This window comes from Aptenodytes patagonicus, chromosome Z (genome assembly GCF_965638725.1).
Source record: "Aptenodytes patagonicus chromosome Z, bAptPat1.pri.cur, whole genome shotgun sequence".
NCBI classification, from domain to species: Eukaryota; Metazoa; Chordata; class Aves; order Sphenisciformes; family Spheniscidae; genus Aptenodytes; species Aptenodytes patagonicus.
The window spans coordinates 59,158,695-59,178,404 of NC_134982.1; the positions used below are offsets into that span (position 1 = coordinate 59,158,695).

The following is a 19,710-nucleotide window of genomic DNA, read 5'->3' on the forward strand; positions in this document are numbered from 1 at the left end:
GATTTATGGCTACTTAACTGTTACCCATGTTCTTCAGGGTAAGAGGATGAAGGTGCAGTGCTGTCATTTTCAGGCTCCCTGCTTTCTAATGAACCCATGACCTCTCCATCCCTCTTCTTCTCCACAAATACTCATTATCATTTCAGACTGGCTGGGTGCTGGCTGCCACCTGCTCACAAGCTAAACAAAGCAAGTTCTACACCCAGATGTATTCAGCAGGAGCCTGCAGCTTCTCTCTCAACACTGCATGAGATGCACATGCACCTGGGGGTTTTCTTTGAAGGATAGGAAGTGACCAGGTTTTTTTCCAGATTCCACTGACTGACTCAGTTCTCTGCATCAGCTACATGCTATGGAGATAAGCTGCAACAGTGGGAAGTTAAGGCCAGTAAACAGAGGAATGAGTACACTCAACTGGGCCAGATGTAGCACAGAATTGTCACATGAAGTCACAAAACAAAGCGACAGATGCTGACCTCTGAAAGAAAGAAGTCAGTGTTCAGAAGCACACACAAGGGCTTGGATTTACCCAAATAAAGCTGAGTATTCTTTTGCTCACAAGGTCTAAGAATCTAAAATAATTCTCAGACACAGAAAGTCTGAGTAGAGCACTGGGGAGGCCACATCTGGAGTGCTTGGTCCAGTTCCGGGCTCCCCAGTACAAGAGACATGGATATACTGTAGAGAGTCCAACAAAGGGCCACAAAGACGATTAAGCAACTAAAGCATCTCTCCTGTGAGGAAAGGCTGAGAGCTGGGACTGTTCAGCCTGGAGAAGAGAAGGCTCAGGGGGATCTCACCAATGCATACAAATATCTGGAGGGTGGGTGCAAAAATGACAGACCCAGGCTCTTTTCAGTGGTGCCCAGTGACAGGACCAGAGGCAATGGGCAGAGAAACATGGGAGGTTCCTCCAGGAAACACTTTTTTACTGTGAGGGTGACTGAGCACTTGCACAGGTTGCCCAGAGAGGTGGTGGAGTCTCCCTCCTTAGAGATCTTCAAAAGCTGTCTGGACATGGTCCTGGGCACCCAGCTGTAGGTGGCCCTGCTTGAGCAGGGGGGTTGGACCAGATGACCTCCAGAGGTCCCTTCCAACCTCAGCCAGTCTGTGATTCTGTGACAGCAATGATATAAGGGGTAGGAGGGAGACAGTGAGCTAGCATACTTGAATATACAATTAAGGCAGAAGAGAGAATCTACAAAATCGCAGCACAAGGGCTAGAGGAGGTAACCAAACCCCACAGAGCTGCTTGTTAAGCGTTCCAGCTAGATGGTGCACACAAACTGTAGACACATTGTTAGTCCCTGCAAACCCAGCTTATAAAACACTGTTTTAACTTCTATAACATTGCTTTGGGCTTGAATTTGAGAGTCTTCGCCCATTTTCTTGGATTGCAGCTCAAACCCATGCCCTTAGCACAGATAAAATGTCCTATGAGATAGGACAATGTGGTGATTAATCAGTTCCATAACTTAGTGTGCAGGAACCCCTCTAATCTGCTGATCTTTCAAGTTCCAATAAATTCAAATTAACATTTTAAACATTGTATATTTAATGCAGTGGAGTTTTCTTTATTAAATTACCAATTCATTTTAGAAGCCTTTGTTTGTAGAGCTTTGCGGTGAGTAGAAGAAAGGAAGTTTTCAGTCAAGGTGAATGCATAATTAGTCAAAGTAGTACTGAGTATCAGTATTCTATGGACTTGCTCTGTGCTTCAGTCCTATTAAACTCACCTGTGGTATCCCTGTGCAGTTCAGAAAATACATTCCTGCTTTAGTCTTCCATGGAATTAAGCTTCCAGACCTGTAGTCTACTATCATTTTCATCACCACTCATCAGTAGCTTGTGAATACACTTGCAAACATGAGAATACCTCCAGTCACTATAGACAACAGTAAGGTACAGCTTAACTACTGAAGCCCAGCTGGCAACCATTTATTCAATATCCACCAAAGGGACACAGCTGCTAGTAAGACAGTTGCTGTGCAGCAGCTCCCTGAACCTTAGTAAGTTTTAATCTGCATCTGCAGCCCTCTTCAAACTGTCTAGACTAACCTTCCAGCTTGTACACAAAAGGTATTAATGCAGTTCTGCCATACACTAGTTAAGCTACTGTATCTTTGATAAAAATGGTGAAATAATGTATGAGACTGAACAGTCTATTCTTACAAGATAGACAGCTACAGTAAGTCTTACCAGAGCAAGGCCCTGGTAAGGGCCTTATCTTACCATACAGCCCCTGTGAATGCTGGGTGAGATGAGAGAGCCAAGGAAGCAGCAGAACAGAGATTTTCTGGATCAGTTTGTTTCAAATTCAACCACCTTGGCAGACAGAGCTCCAACAAAGTAGATGAGCAGCAGTAAGAGCAAGTCTTCCTTTCTCTTGCTCTCCAAATCTCCAGTCCACCACCCTGGTGGGAGAAAGTGTCCGCAAGAGTCAGTAAGGACAAGGACACAGTTCAAAAACACCCCAAAGCCTCTGCATAACAGGACTTTGTGTATGAAGCCAGCATTGAATACAAGGTAGAATAGAATATGTAGTAGAATATCAGAGGCTTTAACTACTCAGTGCCCTGTACTGCATTTCTAGCCTAAGATCTGCAGCTGGAGTGACTGAATTACCTGCAGAAGACAGCATCCTCAGTTCCGCTAGAATTGAGATAAGCTCCTGAACAAGCCTGCTACTCCAGTTTCCTAGAGCTTCTATCTTGCATGATAAAATTGGATATGAAAGCAGTTTTTAAAGTAAAGCTCTCAAGAGCTTTAAGAAAGCTTATGGAGATAAGCAGGATAGCCTCTCAGATCAGGAGCATTGCTGGCTGGTCAGTCACCAGCAAGGTGAAATCACTAGCAATTAAGAGAAATGTTTGCTCACACACAATTCAAATACCCCCTTTGCTCCAGTCAAAAGGGATCAGGAGAGCTTCTGAATTCATCCAAAGTCAACACATTTTGCTGTTTAACAGATCTTTAATATCAGTAATGTGGGAAGTGACATCTCGGTGCACAATAGCACAGAGACTACAGTTTTGGAGGTTCTCCCATTTCAGACACAGAAAGGAAACATGAGGAAGAACATGCAATCAAACAATGATCAGCTCTAGATACATCATGAGGTTTGGTCCAAAAAACATTGAAACAATTAATCCAATTACTGCAAACATAGTTTCTCTGAGTAAGGTTAAGATACTGCATTTGTAGTGTTTCCATTGTGCTTTCCTTCAGCGAACCAGCGGAGCCTGCTTGAGTGAGATGAGGACTGAACGCATGCGGGACACATCTTTTGCCTGCTTACTAGACTTGGGATTAAAGTCACAGAGCTGAGCCACACGTTCCCACTCAGTGCCCGGAAAAATGTCTTCTGCATCATTCACAAAGGCTTCTTCAGCTGCCCTAAAAGCAATGCAATGCACCTTGTGTTAATGCCCAACATATAAGGCACTCCTTCCCTCTTACATGATGCAGTTTCTTTCAGCATGTTTCATAAGAAATGTGACCTGACAGCTGCTTGTGGACATTATGGCTACTTAAGCTCCCACTGCCCCAACCCTGGAGATGAAAGTAGGTTGCAGTAGTACGCTATGCACAAGCAGTGCAGAGGATTGCTGTGTAAAATGTTGGAATACAGGTGTTTGGTTTTAAGAATAGTTACTGAGTCTTTGCCTAAGGAGTCACCACACACCAGGAAGTAAGGTACTCCTATGCAGGCATTTTATTTATGGAGAAATGCCCAAGTCTTAACTAGTTAAGCCTCTGCCACTTGATGGCTTATATTGGACACTTGCCAACTAGAAATTTACAACTCCCTGCAAGCATGTCTTAAAAGAGATTCCATTTGAGGATTTAAATCAGCCCCAAGGCCTACAGGCCATCATAAAACTATGATTCCCAATGCTGTAGTGAAGCAGTATGAATCAAAAGGAATTTAATTCATGAATCCCATGCTTGTGGGTACTATAGACTAAAGCATATCTTGGCAGAGGGGATGACTCGTCTGAGGTCAGCTCACAGGATAAACACATTTTCCCTGCTCTCACCTTAAGGAGACTTTAAGGAGGCTTTTTACATTAGGCACAGGTTAGTGCCAGTGGCTTCCCAGCTGTATCCTTTTGGCACTGCTATGCTGTCAATAGCATTGCTTCAACGCATAGATAACACTCCAGCATCTAGTTTATGTGAACTGTGGGACCCTGGTAGCTGCCTGAGTGCAAGAGCAGTAAGCATCAAGAGATCAAACCAAATCCATCTACTCCAACAAGCAGTACAGAAAAAGCAGTGAAGATGACTCTCCCATGAGGGTTCAGCACTGTTCACAGGGATGGTAAGGTTACAGACACCACTGAAGACAAGGGTCACTACAAACACTGCTACTTTATGTGACATGACACTTTTAAGGGGCAGTGAAGATTTTTTTTACTTAACTGTTCTAGGCTGTAGCAAGGATGATTTATGTTTGTGCTTAAAGGTGAATAGAAGAAAAGAAACAAGGAGAGAAAGTTTAAGTCAGATATAGAAAATGAGAATGAGTTTAATGCAGATGATCAGCTGGCTGAACATGCACTACTAGCTTAGTCTACATTCAGGAAACAGGCTGCCAATTTTATTCTGCAGCACTTATACTGCACATTTGCATTGGATATATCAAAACAAGGGTTTTACTGGAAAAAAAAATCTATCAAAATCAGCTCCAGGAGACTTCAGAAAAGTCAAACACCACCTGTAAATCCATCATTTCACAAGTCTTGGTTTACATCCACCTACAGTTAGGTAATGAATTCCACACTGGACCTTCAATATTAATGTGCTCAAAGCCACACCATGGCTCACCAATACACCTTCTAAAGGTGTCACCTTATAATCTGTGACATGGCCATCTTTCAATTCAAGTCTACAAATTAAGGGAAGAAATTAAAACACATGAACAAGCCAACGAACATTGCAATCCTTCCACCCCACGGAAACTAGCATACTCACTGGGGCTTGAAAGTCATGGCTATATTCTCATTGATCCATTAGGTTGGCAAAATGTGTACACAGAGCAGCTCCTAAGTGTCCTCCCAGCAGCTAATGCTGATTTTCCAATACCACCTCCTTGTACTTTTCATCTGTTCTGTAACAGCATCCTAATTCTATATGCATGTACCTCTTCTACCCTGATTTATGGCAGGTGATTACTTTCCAACTTCCTTGGCTTGGAGAACTTTATGTGCAAGCATTGCTTGAATCTTTTTCTGATTATGCAGGCAAATGAGCACAGATCAGGAGCTCAATGCCTATTACAGAGAATACAGAGTTAAACATTGTGCTTCTCTGTGGAAGTGACTAGGACTAAATACAGCACCCATGTGAGACTGCAGACACTAACCCACATACCCAGCAAAGCATCTTGCTAAGCAGTGTTCACTGGCCCGGAAACAACTGTAAACCCGTACTACTGAAGTCATTACCAAAATTCCAGTGGTATGTATACTGCATGACTCAATTTGAAAGTGCTGGATGTTGTGCAGTGTATGGAATCCTTACAGGAAAGCTGCACTTAATACTGCAGATCAGAGTCAGTCCAAAAAGTAAAGGCTATTTACTTATATTAGCTTATACTGCCCTAAAATATTCAGAAGTCACCTTCAGACATTCAGTGCTATTTCTCATCTTCCTCATTACCTAGTTGACTAGCAAACAGAATTAGTAGTTAAGCAACATACACATAGCCAATCACGTCAGCGAAGGGTTGTTTGTAGAAAGCTTCATCTGCCACCCTAGGTAGCAGGTAGTCCAACAGGCAGGCAAGCAGGCAGGAGAAAAGAGATAAGGATGAGAAGTACGGAACACAGCTGAAGGCAGTTTTAACAAGCACATTAACCTTGCATCACCTAGACTTACTGTAACAGGAAAGCAGCTACCACATGGAATGTATCAATTAAGCCATTGACTCAGAGGGGTAACACAAAAGCTCTGCTGCATCCTAAAAGTTGCAACCAGCTAGTTTAGGACTAGAGTCCCAGTGTTAGCATTAGGCTACTTCCAGTGGACAGAAACTATCATTAGGAGAGAGACCTCACCAGGCTGATGAGAATGCCAAACACTCCTGCGCAACACTTGTTAAATGGACCCTGCTCTAGAATGCATATCCTGCACTCAAACACTGGCCACAATAAACCTATGGGGTATCATGAGCTCCGGACACCAACTAGACTCTTCTAGCCAATCCTGTTTCCCTTTCTTGGCCCAACCAAAAGACTGTACCTCAGTGAATGGAAGTGTGAAATCCATAATTTTGTAGAAAGTGTAGGCCTCCTTTCTTCCTTTAGTAAGAAGCAGAGTCTACCTAGGACTCTACTTACTCAAGACAAACCTGCTGCCCATTTTGATAAGAAAAATGGTGTTTCAAAAAAACGTTTCATCTTGAAGTCTGTGGGTTCCCAAAGTATACAGAAGCCCTGATGATTAACTGGACAGAATGACACTGGCAACCCTAGGTCAGAAGTAGAGATCTAAGTGGTATTAAGTCGGTACTATCATATTTACCTTTACATAGTTTGAAGTCAAAATTCCACAGAGAACCTCTAAGAAAATGTAAGAGCTTACTAGACTAGCAGCCAAGTCATTAGTTTCTGCCCCAGGGCCCACAATTAGACAATTCAAACCCAACATACAGTGTCAGCATTTAGTTCTTCACTAGCAGAACTGAGCCAGGTTCTCTCTCAAACGCTTCCAAAAGGAGCAGCCAAAGGTTTTAAGATATCTAATGAAATAACTTGTAGCAAAGACTAACTAGAAGGCCACTTCCATGTGTTCTACAGCTAGCAGGTAAGATTGCTAGTCTCAAGGTAGGTAATTACAGTCACTGAAGACCCGTGCAGCTAGTAGCATGCAAACAAATGGGTAGACAAACTCTTTCTGGCCATGTTCAAACCTTGTGTCTTAAGGAATCTTCAGTAATTCTGGTTTGTTACCCTAATGCTTTCTCTTGCTATTCTCGGACATTTAATCTAGATTCTAAGAAAACTTAAAGATAGTCTACCACTGGAGACCCATTTCTTAGTAGGAGAGGTTACTTTAATGATCTGAAGGACCAGTGCCTTAGGACATACTAGAAGTATTCTAACCTCTCTCCCCCATTACTTTCATATCCAGCACCATAACTCTTCAGATGGCTGGAGAAACCTTACCTGTTGCTCGCTTTTGTTTTCTGGAGCTTTTCATCTTGCCTTGCATACCACTCTTCCAACTCCTTTATTGCTTTCTCTTTCCATTCTGCTTCCTGTTTTCGTGAGTTCGCGTCTGAATATTTAAAAATTGATTTGTCAGTCATGTTTGTTCCAGCTGGATCTTGCTAACATTTCAGCTGATGGCTCTGGGTGCACTTTAGTGCAGACAGTTGCTTGATCTACTCAGGTAAGGGTTAAGAGACTTCCTGATTTAGGCCATGAGAACTCTTAAGTACCATGAAAATTCAGAGGATTAGCTAAACAGAATGCCTGTGCTGCATAATTGGGACAGTCCACTTCAGTTTAGGATAGGCATTTGTAGACTAATTCGGATTCAGTAAGTCTGTTTGCCTGCAAACTGTTCAAAAACAGAAAGTCACCTTGCTATGCTAGTGTTAGAACAAAGCTCAGTAAAGCCTCTGTGCTTAGATAAAGTGAGGGACCCTGGCACTCAGCATGCTTTTACACCCAGCCTACAGTTCAGGACAAGCTCATCTGCTGTAACAAGCCTAGAAGAGGAGCAACATGCTCAGCTCTATCTAGAATCACACTGTACAAAAGGTTCTGTCCTAACAATTTCAAGCAAAGCCTCCTCCCTAATGTAAGTGGAAAGCATACCAGTTTGTAGGCTCTTAGAAGCTGTCCACAGGTAGGTATCACTGCATTTGATAGCTGTATGTAGTTTAGTTACTAGTCCATTACTTAACTTAGCTATTAGATTAAGATCCATGTGACAACAGATGGCCTCAGCAATTACAAAATGAGCAATCTTTATCCCATGAAAAAAGTGCTGATGGCTACAGTATTTATTCACTCTTTTCTGCTGATAAAAGCTGTTCATTTTCTGTCAGTTTATTTGTAAGTAAAGGGCAGGCCACACGAATACTCTTAAGGTTCAGAGAACCACTTGCTTGCTGACTCCTACACTAGTATTAAGTCTGCTTACTGGAAGACTCATCCAGACTTGCTGCTCAAACTCAAGGAGCATGTTAGATTCCCAGGAGCCAGAAGCCATGGTTTAGAATTCTGCTGCTTAAGAAGCTGCCACTAAGTTACACACAAGCAAGAACATTACTACAAACACTCTCCTTACCAAGTTGCTCCAGACGCTCCTTTTGCTCCTCTCTCCACTTACGAATACTCTCCGGTTCTGACTGCAGTCGATCTACTTGGGATATGGCAGCATAGGAGTCTGTTGGACCATTACTCTCCTTAAAGGGAAGGAATAGTAATGTCATTTATACATGACAACCAAATATTTCAGATAACTGCCTGCAAGCTACATAAAATTAGACTCTATTTGAACTGAGCACATAACACATTCATCTGATGTTATACCGCATTTCCACCATTAACATGTAAAACGTTTTGCCACAAATTACAGCAGGATTGAAGCAAATTAACACAGGACTGCCTCTAGCAATCAGGGTTTAAACACAGATTCAAGTTGACTGGGAAGTCAAACTGTGCCAGAGCTCTACGCCTGAAGAAAGCAGAAGACAATGCCTAGCACCTCACTACACAGTTGTATAGCATCCTGAACTGTATCCTACAGTTCCTTTCACCTTAAATATTTGCTGTGAAAGTAATTTTTTAATGGTTTTGTGCATAGAATTTTAAAATGTTCTCTGTAACTTATTTGTCTACTTTAGAGACATTTGCAAGCTTAACTGATATTAAAAGCCAATGTCCTTTAAAGACATTACAGAAATTGGGTTGCTGTATGCAGCTTAGAACACAAGAGGCATTTCAACATTTAAGTATCAAAACAGTGTGATTACCAGCATACTTTTTACTATAAAATAGCTCAAAGACTTGCAGTGAATAGGGCTATCATTAATACACCAGATTCGCAAAGCTAATGAGAGGGTGCTCTTAAGTCCAAGAACTTATTGGTTCACCCTACTCTTAACAGACCTAAGAAATACCACTCCTTTGAGTACCAGATGGATTGCAGCTAATGACAGACTTGGCTGCGTCTTGCCCCTCTTTAGACCTCCTGTAACCCTCAATGAAGGAATAATGCAAAGAGAAGGAGCTAGGCTGGTGCAACAGCACCAGGCTTCACATGCAATTCAAAACAAAATAAATTGGCCAGTTGCAGGTAGCCAAAACAAAAGTTACATATAGCCCATTCAGTCTGTTCTTCCTCATTAAGAGGAAGCTCTATCAACCAAAGCAGCTGGTCACTTAGAATTGCAAACACAAAATCAAGATATTTCATCTACCTGCTGTTGTATAAGGAAGCACAAAGGGCCAGTAAGATACAGTTTTCCCACCAATCTCATAGCAATAGTGAGGATATAAAAATGTTAGCAGCAGTGAAAGCTGTTTGTGCCTCCACAAAGCTCAGTATTCACTTAAAGCTCTATGGAGAAGTAGGTCATATGCTGCCCTGTTCCCAAGCATTCATGTAATCAGGGCTATCCAGCCAACTCTGATACCAGGCAATGACAATGCCTTAGCCAAACTGGTGTGAAATTCAGTTACAACATAGCGATTGCCTTAGCATGCCTCATTCCTCCCTGACACTAAACAACCAAGAATCTCCTCCTTTTGTCATTAGGATGGCTGACTAACATGCTTTCATAGTATGATTGAACTATTTAGCCAGCAGCTTAATTTCATGCAACTTTATGTCACTAAGAAGTGTATAATGTTTTCAGTCAGCTCCTTGTAAGACCAATCTTGATACGAAAACCAGGACACATGAATTATCTTTAAAGAACAAGCAATTCAGACAACTCTGCTTTAAACTAGGTAGTCAGAGCATGCTTTCAGCTTATTAGCCAGTGGCAAGTCAACATTAAGTCATATCACAGAGCCTGTCAGTCTGCTTACAGTGGTTATGTCCCATTAAGCCATAATTCAAAATGGACTGCTGCTTTAAGTTGCCTCTAAGTTCAGAGGAGGTGCATATTAAGAGCATTAACAGTTTTATGAGATGAGCTATCAGAATAGAAGTTCCTCTTCAGAGATTAGATAAAAGTACCTTACAGACAAGAAATGGGAAGTTATTAGTCTAGATTAAGGTAAAGTTCTCAGAGTAGAACAGCACATTCGAAGTACAGAATACTTCTATCTTACCTGATAGACATCTCCATTAACCACTCCATCAACAGCACCTGTAAAGAAGTGACTGTAGTTTAGCCATTTGAGAAAAGACAGAACAGCCAGATTTACTGATTTCAGTAACTTGTATGGAAAGCTTTACTAGAGTATCTAATGTGGGAGTTATGCAAATGAGTGTTACGTGATACCCTGCATGGTTACTTTCTTATCTCTGCACTTTTCCGGATAGGCACAAGAAACCAAGTGAGCCATTATTCTGCAGAACCAGTAATAAAACACCATTTCTTCATCACAAGCTCATGCTTCAGACTACATAAACAGCAGAGCTGATACTGCTGAGAAGCTGCTACAGACAGCGTTGTAAAGTTATTCCCACTTTCTCCTCCCTGTCTTAGAAACTGACTACTAGACAACTGTTCAGAAGTTAAGACACATGACTCCCACTGTTCTAGTCTCTACCTGGAAGATTAACAATCCTGCAGCCAACACTTAGTAATTCTTATCCTAGTTTGGTTAGTTAGTCCTAATTCCTAATCAGCTCAAAAGATATAGCTAACATTCCTAGCAAAGTCACCTTTCTGCTACCTTCTGTGATAACATGTTTGATAGCTTCCAAGCTATCATGCACCAAGATTTTCAAGAACTGCTAAATCTCAGCAAGTCATCTCTCTGGAACAGTGCTATGTAACATCTGCCTGTGTGATATAAACAAGTCATATTACCACTTTTGTCTCACCCATAATGCTACCATGGATAAACATATCAACAGAAGTGTTTCTGCCATGTTAATACACTCTTCAATGGAAGAAGAGACTGTACCAAAGACACCCAACAGTAAGCAGAAAATCAAACTATTTTGCACTACTTTCTTAAATAAGATAGGTAATTCACCTAAAACTAAGAGCATTCTGCTGCTGTATCCTCTATTTCTTTGTGGCTATGTATGCCCCAGTTTCACGCTAGTGTTAATGGCACACAGGAAGCTCTTCATACTCCTTTATCAGGGAACTAGGCAAGTATTATTAAGACCTTATCCCTGAGCCGCGAATAGCAATCATTAACTGTATTAGGTAGAGGACTGTAAAGTCACCAGTTCAAACATGGTAGTTAAGTTGGATGATATTAGCCTCCAAGAACAGTTACTAGCTTCAGTGCGGGAAGACTCAAGTTAGAAAAAACTAGCTTTTCAGTTATGAGAACCTAGTATTTTGTAACTAGACTCCTATATCTGAAAGATGGTAGCTACTTTGATTGCTACTCCTCTGCAAGGTACAGGAGCCAAAAAGAACTGGTTTGAGAGGCACATAGAATCATAGAATCATAGAATCATAGAATCATAGAATCATTGAGGTTGGAAAAGACCTCTAAGATCATCGAGTCCAACTGTCAACCCAACACCACCAGGCCCACTAAACCATGTCCCTAAGCGCCTCATCTACACGTCTTTTAAATACCTCCAGGGATGGGGACTCCACCACTTCCCTGGGCAGCCTGTTCCAATGTTTCACCACTCTTTCAGTAAAGAAATTTTTCCTTACATCCAATCTAAACCTCCCCTGCCGCAACTTGAGGCCATTTCCTCTCGTCCTATCGCTTGTTACTTTGGAGAAAAGACCAACACCCACCTCGCTACAACTTCCTTTCAGGTAGTTGTAGAGAGCAATGAGGTCTCCCCTCAGCCTCCTTTTCTCCAGGCTGAACAGTCCCAGTTCCCTCAGCCGCTCCTCAGAAGACTTGTTCTCCAGACCCCTCACCAGCCTTGTTGCCCTTCTCCGGACACGCTCCAGCACCTCAACGTCCTTCTTGTAGTGAGGGGCCCAAAACTGAACACAGTATTCGAGGTGCGGCCTCACCAGGGCCGAGTACAGGGGCACGATCACTTCCCTACTCCTACTGGCCACACTATTTCTGATACAGGCCAGGATGCCATTGGCCTTCTTGGCCACCTGGGCACACTGCCGGCTCATGTTCAGCCGGCTGTCGACCAACACCCCCAGGTCCTTTTCCGCCAGGCAGCTTTCCAGCCACTCTTCCCCAAGCCTGTAGCGCTGCATGGGGTTGTTGTGGCCGAAGTGCAGGACCCGGCACTTGGCCTTGTTGAACCTCATACAGTTGGCCTGGGCCCATCCATCCAGCCTGTCCAGGTCCCTCTGCAGAGCCTTCCTACCCTCGAGCAGATCAACACTCCCACCCAACTTGGTGTCATCTGCAAACTTACTGAGGGTGCACTCAATCCCCTCATCCAGATCATCAATAAAGATATTAAACAAGACCGGCCCCAGTACTGAGCCCTGGGGAACACCGCTCGTGACCGGCCGCCAACTGGATGTAACTCCATTCACCACAACTCTCTGGGCCCGGCCATCCAGCCAGTTTTTGACCCAGCGCAGAGTACACCTGTCTAAGCCGTGAGCCGCCAGCTTCTCGAGGAGAATGCTGTGGGAGACAGTGTCAAAGGCCTTGCTGAAGTCCAGGTAGACCACATCCACAGCCTTTCCCTCATCCACTAGGTGGGTCACCTGGTCACAGAAGGAGATCAGGTTGGTCAAGCAGGACCTGCCTCTCATGAACCCGTGCTGGCTAGGCCGGATCCCCTGGTTGTCCCGCTCATGCCTTGTGAGCGCCCTCAAGATGAGCCGCTCCATAATCTTCCCCGGCACCGAGGTCAGGCTGACAGGCCTGTAGTTCCCCGGATCCTCCTTCCGGCCCTTCTTGTGGATGGGCATCACATTGGCAAGCCTCCAGTCATCCGGGACCTCCCCCGTTAACCAGGACTGCTGATAAATGATGGAGAGCGGCTTGGCGAGCACCTCCGCCAGCTCCCTCAGCACTCTCGGGTGGATCCCATCCGGCCCCATAGACTTGTGAGTGTCCAGGTGGCATAGCAGGTCATTGACTGCTTCCTCCACATAAAGCTAACAGCATCTGTCTGCTTCACAGCAGCCACCCTGCGCATCACTTAGCCTCCATCTAGAAGCTCTCTCAAAGCAGATTTGTAGAGATCACTGCACATACACTGACTTGGGCAGTTACAGCTACAATTAACACTTCTACTAAATAGGTTTATGAAGACTAAAGCCCACAAAGAAAACATGCTTACGCTTCACTCTCCTTCAATTTAAGCCCATCTGTGCTACATACGCATGCTGCAGCCATTCACCTTGTTTTGACAGGGATGAATTAAAGCTAAGCCAGGGTCTCTAACTCATATTGACATTAGCAGCTTGAATAAGCCAGCTGCCCACTCTGCCTGCCTTGGAAGAGCAGGGAGCAATTCACACGTTCAGACAATCAAGTTGGAGACACAAGTTTATTGCTACAACACCCAGGAGAGGCTAGCCTTTAAATATATGTAGTCCTCATCTCCGGAAAGAAGGCAGTTGTTTCCTCAGAGAGACACCTTGGGAAGCACTGACTCACCAGCTAGGTGAGAGGGCTAATAAATCTTGAAGATTCTTCCAAGAACTGTGATAACATGATTAAGTTTTCTTGTTACACCAAAAAACATTCATTAAGGTCTTCAGTACCCAGGCTGGTAGCCTGCTGAGATAAAAGCAACAACATCATTGCTGAGGGCTGCAGCTGAGATAAACGGATGTGTTTGTCTTAGGGCCACTTGTCTTCTGCATAAAAAACAGACACTAACTGGCACAGAGTTAAGTGTTTCCAGAAGGCACCCAGGTCAGATGCATTAAAAGTATTAAAACAAACTTCCCATCTGTTTTGAGCTCCCTAGAACTTGTGATTAAGATGCAGAGTCAGCATGCTGACCAAGCATACTGCAAGCAGAAAAGGAAATGGCACTGTACCAGCACGCTGTCATATGCCAATGCAAGTACGCTAATGGGAACCAGACCAATAGTCAAACATTCTCTGATTTCAGCTCTCCAGTCTCAGTGTTTGTACAATTCAGCATGAAGTCTAGAAAAACTACCTGCTTGCCAGCCTTCATATCAGTAATCAGTGCCAGTTGTGTATCACATGTCTTTGTCCACAGAAACATGTCATTTCATACCTGACTTCCCACAAAAAAAGCCTACTGTTACGGCTATCATCATGTTTTCATTGGCCATGAACAATGAGAGCTCTCTACTGGCTTCAGAGTCCATCCAATTCTATCACATTGCATCTTGAAACTCCTGAAGTTAACATTCCACATTTAGAACTATTCTATTTAGTAATGATCCACATTCCTTGGTCTTTGCTTCTGAACGATAAAGCTTTATTTCTAAGGGTACTGTTGCAAAGAACATGTCCAAACATCTACAGTTCTGTAACACATGCTGACAATGGGGTAATAATGAACCCAGCAGAACACAGCAACCCAGACAGTTTTTAGAGTCTAGAAGGGTTCAGAGAAGATAAGCCATATCAGCTACCTTGCATTCACAGGAGAGAAACAACAGCCAAGCTTGCCAGAAACAGGCAGCTAGAATCAGTGCCCTCCACATGTACCACAGCTTACAAAAGAAAGGGCTGGGTAGCCTGAAGATAAATACAACAGTTTTGTCACTTCGGTCCTACAAATCAACATAGGGCTTCAGAGGCTTATCACAACGATGATCAACTACTCTGAAGGCAACTACTTGCATTAATACCAGACTCAGTATTGCTTGGCATAAAAGGAAGTTTGCTTAGCCTTGTTCACTAGCCTCTCTGAAGTCTTACTCTCAATGCAAAAGACGGCGGCTATCAGAACAGTCAGAGGCAGGACTTTGCAGAGGTAGCTCTTCTAACGCAAGTCCAACCATTTCCTAATGCATGGATTAGTTCCTCCTGAGGTCTTCCTATCCAGCTATGCTTTGGACAATATCCTCATGCAGGAGAAATAAACTTCAATATGACCATACATAAAAGTATTTTTTATGAGCTACTTTTAGCACCTCTTTTAAACAATAAATACTCTACTTCTTCATTGCTACTTTGAGTGAGCTAGTAGCTATAGTTAAAGCAATAGAAGAACATAACCAAGTTTAATATATTCTGGCATAAGGTTAAGTAACTTCACCACTCAAGGGCTAGTTTCCCATCCTTTTTCTTCTGGGCATAGATCATGCTTCCCCTTCACTTAACTCTCATCCATAAGAGGATGAGAAAGAAGAATCTTCTCCAAAGTTTTTGTTTAGATAGTTATGCAAGAAACTGAGGAAGAAATAGTTTTTCTAGCCATAACTCATTCTCATGCCTGTGTGCAAAATAAAGGTAGGCAGGTCAGGAAGAGTGCTTCTTTCCTGTGTTTTAGTTCTAACCTGCTGTCATACCAAAACCCATTACAGTTGCCTCATTTTCAATCAACAGGCTAGTACTAGACCACACCTTCCTCTATCTCCAACAGTGCTGTGCTGTAAGAGCTTTTGTAACTTCCCAATAGATGTAGTATTCTCTTGTAAACAGAAAAATAGGTTTTTCTGCCATGAGCTTCACAATAATGCAGTATCACTACAAGACAGCAAATACAAGTTAAACAGATACCATCCCTTTATTATACCTTTCTCAGTGCTACCTTATGGTCTCTGAAGCCTCAAGATAAACTAAAAAGTTATGACTTTTGGCCCAGTATTTAGAAAGAAAAGTTATCCAACAGACCTGTAAATAAGGAGTTCAAAAAGGTTACAGTTAAAAAAAGTAAATCCACAAATCCCTGATCACGATGCTTAAGGTTTTACATAAGAATTTGTATTATTTCAAGAAGAAATTTGCATTCACCTATTTAACTTAATTACAAAACAGTTTAATAAACTAAGATGCACTAGAGACTAGAGCTGTCTGATATTTGTTAGGATACTGATCAGATAAGAAATCTCAAACACAAATGGCAACAGAAGTTCATTTGTCACCATGCCTGAACCAGTACATTTTGCACTGCTGCAGTCCGCACTTTTTAACAAGGAGGGGGTGAGTACAGGCTCCAACAGTCAACAAATGGATATTCTGTTAAAAAATAGGACCACCAAAAGTCCGCAAGCACAATCTGGTATGCCTATTTAACAGGCCAGAGCATAAATGCAATCCCAGTGCATACAAGAAAGCAAGATGACACACAGATCACACCTAGACTTCCAAGATCCTTAGATCATATTATCATATTCACTATTTTATGACCCTCTTTCTAGAGAAAGTTCTCCAATAACAGTTCTGCATTCCATGACAAGTGAACTTATGTGACTTGAGAAAAACCTCTTGAAAAGCAGCTTAAGAACTACTTTTACATATCAAGCCAATCTAGAAGTCTTTAACAAGTTGACTTTTTGACAAGGAATCACTCTGCAATAGCCACATTGCGTGCATGTAGAGAAGGTATGGATCTAGTTGGTTCTAGCACCCTATGAGAAAGGCCAATGTCAGAAGTTTCTCTAAAGAAATTAGTCGTCAAATGGCTACTTTAATGTTCCAGAGTCTGTTTGGAATGTGAAGACCATATAAGGCATAATGCTTGTCTGAGGCTTCTGAAAGTAAGAGAGGAGGTGTCCACTGTGTCTGCTTCTGCATTATACGTAGAATAAGGAAGTCAAATTATGTCTGATATCAAAACAGGATGGTGTTCTGATAACGACTATCCCCATGCTCTAGTTCTTGAGCAAGTTACTCCCCTGTAAACACCCCTTTTACAGGAAGCATGTAGTCCATATGTTTTGAACTTCACGAATGAGCTGACTCTAAGGGCTGTGCTACCACTAAATAAGCACTGGAAGCAACAGGCCTCCATTACTCAGTTTATCTAGTTGGGCTTTATTCCAAGAGATACTATGAACCTGCATTCTCATATATAAGATATGGAAGTAATTTCAGAAATCAGGTTGCATAATGACAACTTAATTCTAAGAATGTTCCAACAGTGAACGGGCGAGCAAAGTTACTCGACTTATTCTGAAGAAGAGTGGCATCTTCCTGAAGTGACAAGGGAATAACACATGAGAGCAAAATATGTTCCTATGGACCCAGTGACAAGTAAAAGCAAAGTCTTCCAAGAGTGTTGAAACATCAGTTAAGTGCAGCAGCATCCTACATTCACAACTCCTTTCCACTTAGACTTCAGTTAAAACCCCCAAGTCTTTCGTAATCAGAAGTGTTCATTCAGGGCTGCTTTAGCCACTGTTAGACTAACTGAAAACACACCAACCTCTACTTAGCCACCCTCCTCTGAATATAACAGTGTTCTGCAGTGTCAGTTTTCTTATGTTCAGTACAAAGGTTACCAAGGAACAAAGGCTAGAGGCTCACTAAAATTAAACATTAGCTCAACTGCTAGCGTACTTTAAGGCTAAGATCACTGCCTCTGAAGACAGAAACACAAGTGGCAGAACACAACATATTGACTTATTGTGCTTTCAGTGGATCTTCATTTCAGGCAGGCTCCTGGATTAAATGAGATCAAAGTTACTCAGCAATGTTCTCAGCAGGCTACACTTCGGCAAGCCTGGGCATCCAGGCGTCTTTAGGAGACACAAACTATAAACACCACCCCGTCTGAGAGAGCAGGGAGGTAACTTACACCCACGACGACCAAGTCGGCACGCCTGCGCGGCCCAGACCTAATCCCGCGACCATCCCCGGACAGCCAGGCCCCGCTCACCGGCGACGTGTGCTCGGGGCAGAAACCCGAGGCGAGGGTCCCGCTCCCTCCCAGCCACAGGGCCTCCGAGGGAGAAGGGGGGCTGAGAAGCCCCACCAGACCGGGACCCCTCTCCGCCCCGCCCTCCGGGCACCGCGCCCCCCTCCGCGCGTACCCGAGTCGAGGCCCTCCGGAACCTGCAGCGCCGCCGGCACCTCGCCGCTCTCCAGGATGCTGTAGCCCTCGTCGTTCTCGATGCCCGCGATCTCGTTCTCCTGCTGCGCCAGGAAAGCGGCGGCAGGATCCTCCTCGGCGCCGTCCAGCGCCCCGTTACCGGCGGAGGCCGGCGGCAGCTGCTGCTGCTGCTGAGTACCGAAGAGCTCCATGTCGGCCATGGGGGCGAGACGCGGCGGAGACACCGAGGCGCGAGCAGCTGCAGCTTCCGCACCTGCGCCTAGGCCAGAAATCAGCGCGGAAGGAGAGGGCGCCCCGCCTACGCCAATGAGAGTGGAGCACCGCTGGCGGTGAAGCCAATCAGCGAGCGGCAGCGGCGGGGCTAACGGGACTCTCCGCGTGATGCCTTGGGCTCGAGCCAATCAGCGCCAAGAGCGTTATTGCGTCCCGGGGAGCGCGGGGTGCCGGGGGGCGGGGCGTTGCGTCGCGTCGCGTCGCTGCGGGCGGGGGGCGGCCAGGCCATCCAGCTCGTCCCTGCCCCCAGACCCGCTGGCGCGCGGAGGAGGCGGGCGGCGGCGCCTTGGGGTCTGGCCTGGGGCCTGGCCTCTTGCTCCCGCAGCGCCCGGCCCGGCCGGTACTGATGGGCCTCTGCTCCCGCGCCAGGCAGCGGCCAGCATTTGTTCTGGGGCAGGGACTGACTCCCTATTGCATTTCTGTCGGACCTCCCCGTTAGGTGAAGCTGTGCTGGCTTCCTGCCACAGGGCAGGCGCTCCTCGTGAATCCGGTGCAGGCAAGGTAGCGATCCGGAGCGAATGCCGGTGCCAACGCAACGTCGAGCCATCGGCATCTTGGAGACAAACCTGAGCCTGCAGAATAAGTCGATAACGTCAGTTGTTTTCTGTTGTGATTTCGTGAGTTTTCTGTCTGGTATTTGGGAAGCTTAAATCAGTGTAATTTCAAGTAGCATGTATTTGACCATATATTGACAAAAGTGTTTATTTGAAAGGCAGTGCTTTCTGACCCGCATGGTTTTTTGACAAAGTTACTTTGACCAGTTTCTGTACCTGATTTATCATATAGATCTGCAAATAGCTTATTGGCACAGCAGAGAGTAAGGGGAGGGGAAAATAATGATGTAAAAAGGAGAAAATTACACTGGCAGCTCTTAAGCTAGTGCAGTTGCTGCAAGAGGTACTTGTTAAACTCCACTCATGTTGCCTGTAAGTCTGTGGGTATGTTTTATGGTATATTGGAGGTATGCCATCCAGGCTTATTTATAGTGCCATTGAAACGTGTTTTAGAAGGTGGCCAAATTCAGAGGAAAGTGTAACTGCAAATTTAACTGTGAGACAAACTGCATGTTGAGTTACACTTTTTTCCCCACTGTCAACATCATTTGCCAGGTCAAAAAGAGCAAGCAAATTCATGCCATATGACAGAAAGCGCCCTTTACCTCACTTAGTCAATTAAAACATGTGCCGGGTTTCTCTTGTGAAAATTCAGAATCTAGCATGGCAGGAGGCCTGAATTCCCCAAATTTTGACTTCTAGAAGAAACACAGCATGGTTATTTATTTTAAATAATATCTCCAGCAGCCAGAGGAAAACTAAAGAATTAAGAGTAACAGCAGTAAGCAGGCCCATAATTCACAACAGGAGACTATAAAAATGAAACACTGTCATGAAGTATATGCCATGCTCT

The 19,710-nt window shown here is 44.1% G+C and overlaps 1 protein-coding gene across 3 annotated transcripts; it reads right to left on the reverse strand.

Annotated features, from left to right (window-relative positions):
- Window positions 1-2,953: 2,953 nt before the first annotated feature.
- On the reverse strand, window positions 2,954-18,289 carry CLTA (clathrin light chain A). Of its 3 annotated transcripts, XM_076362889.1 has the most exons (7): window positions 18,011-18,289; window positions 10,299-10,336; window positions 8,305-8,422; window positions 7,173-7,284; window positions 5,706-5,759; window positions 4,426-4,461; window positions 2,954-3,396 (listed from the first exon to the last, which is right to left on the reverse strand). In XM_076362889.1, the coding sequence occupies exons 1-7, from the start codon at window positions 18,228-18,230 to the stop codon at window positions 3,225-3,227; spliced, it is 750 nt and encodes a 249-aa protein (XP_076219004.1). In that variant the 5' UTR covers window positions 18,231-18,289; the 3' UTR covers window positions 2,954-3,224. The 3 variants fall into 3 exon arrangements, with proteins under 3 accessions (XP_076219004.1, XP_076219005.1, XP_076219006.1); XM_076362890.1 differs by lacking the exon at window positions 4,426-4,461 and having other exon boundaries at window positions 18,011-18,288; XM_076362891.1 differs by lacking the exons at window positions 4,426-4,461; window positions 5,706-5,759 and having other exon boundaries at window positions 18,011-18,287.
- Between the last annotated feature and the right edge of the window lie 1,421 nt (window positions 18,290-19,710).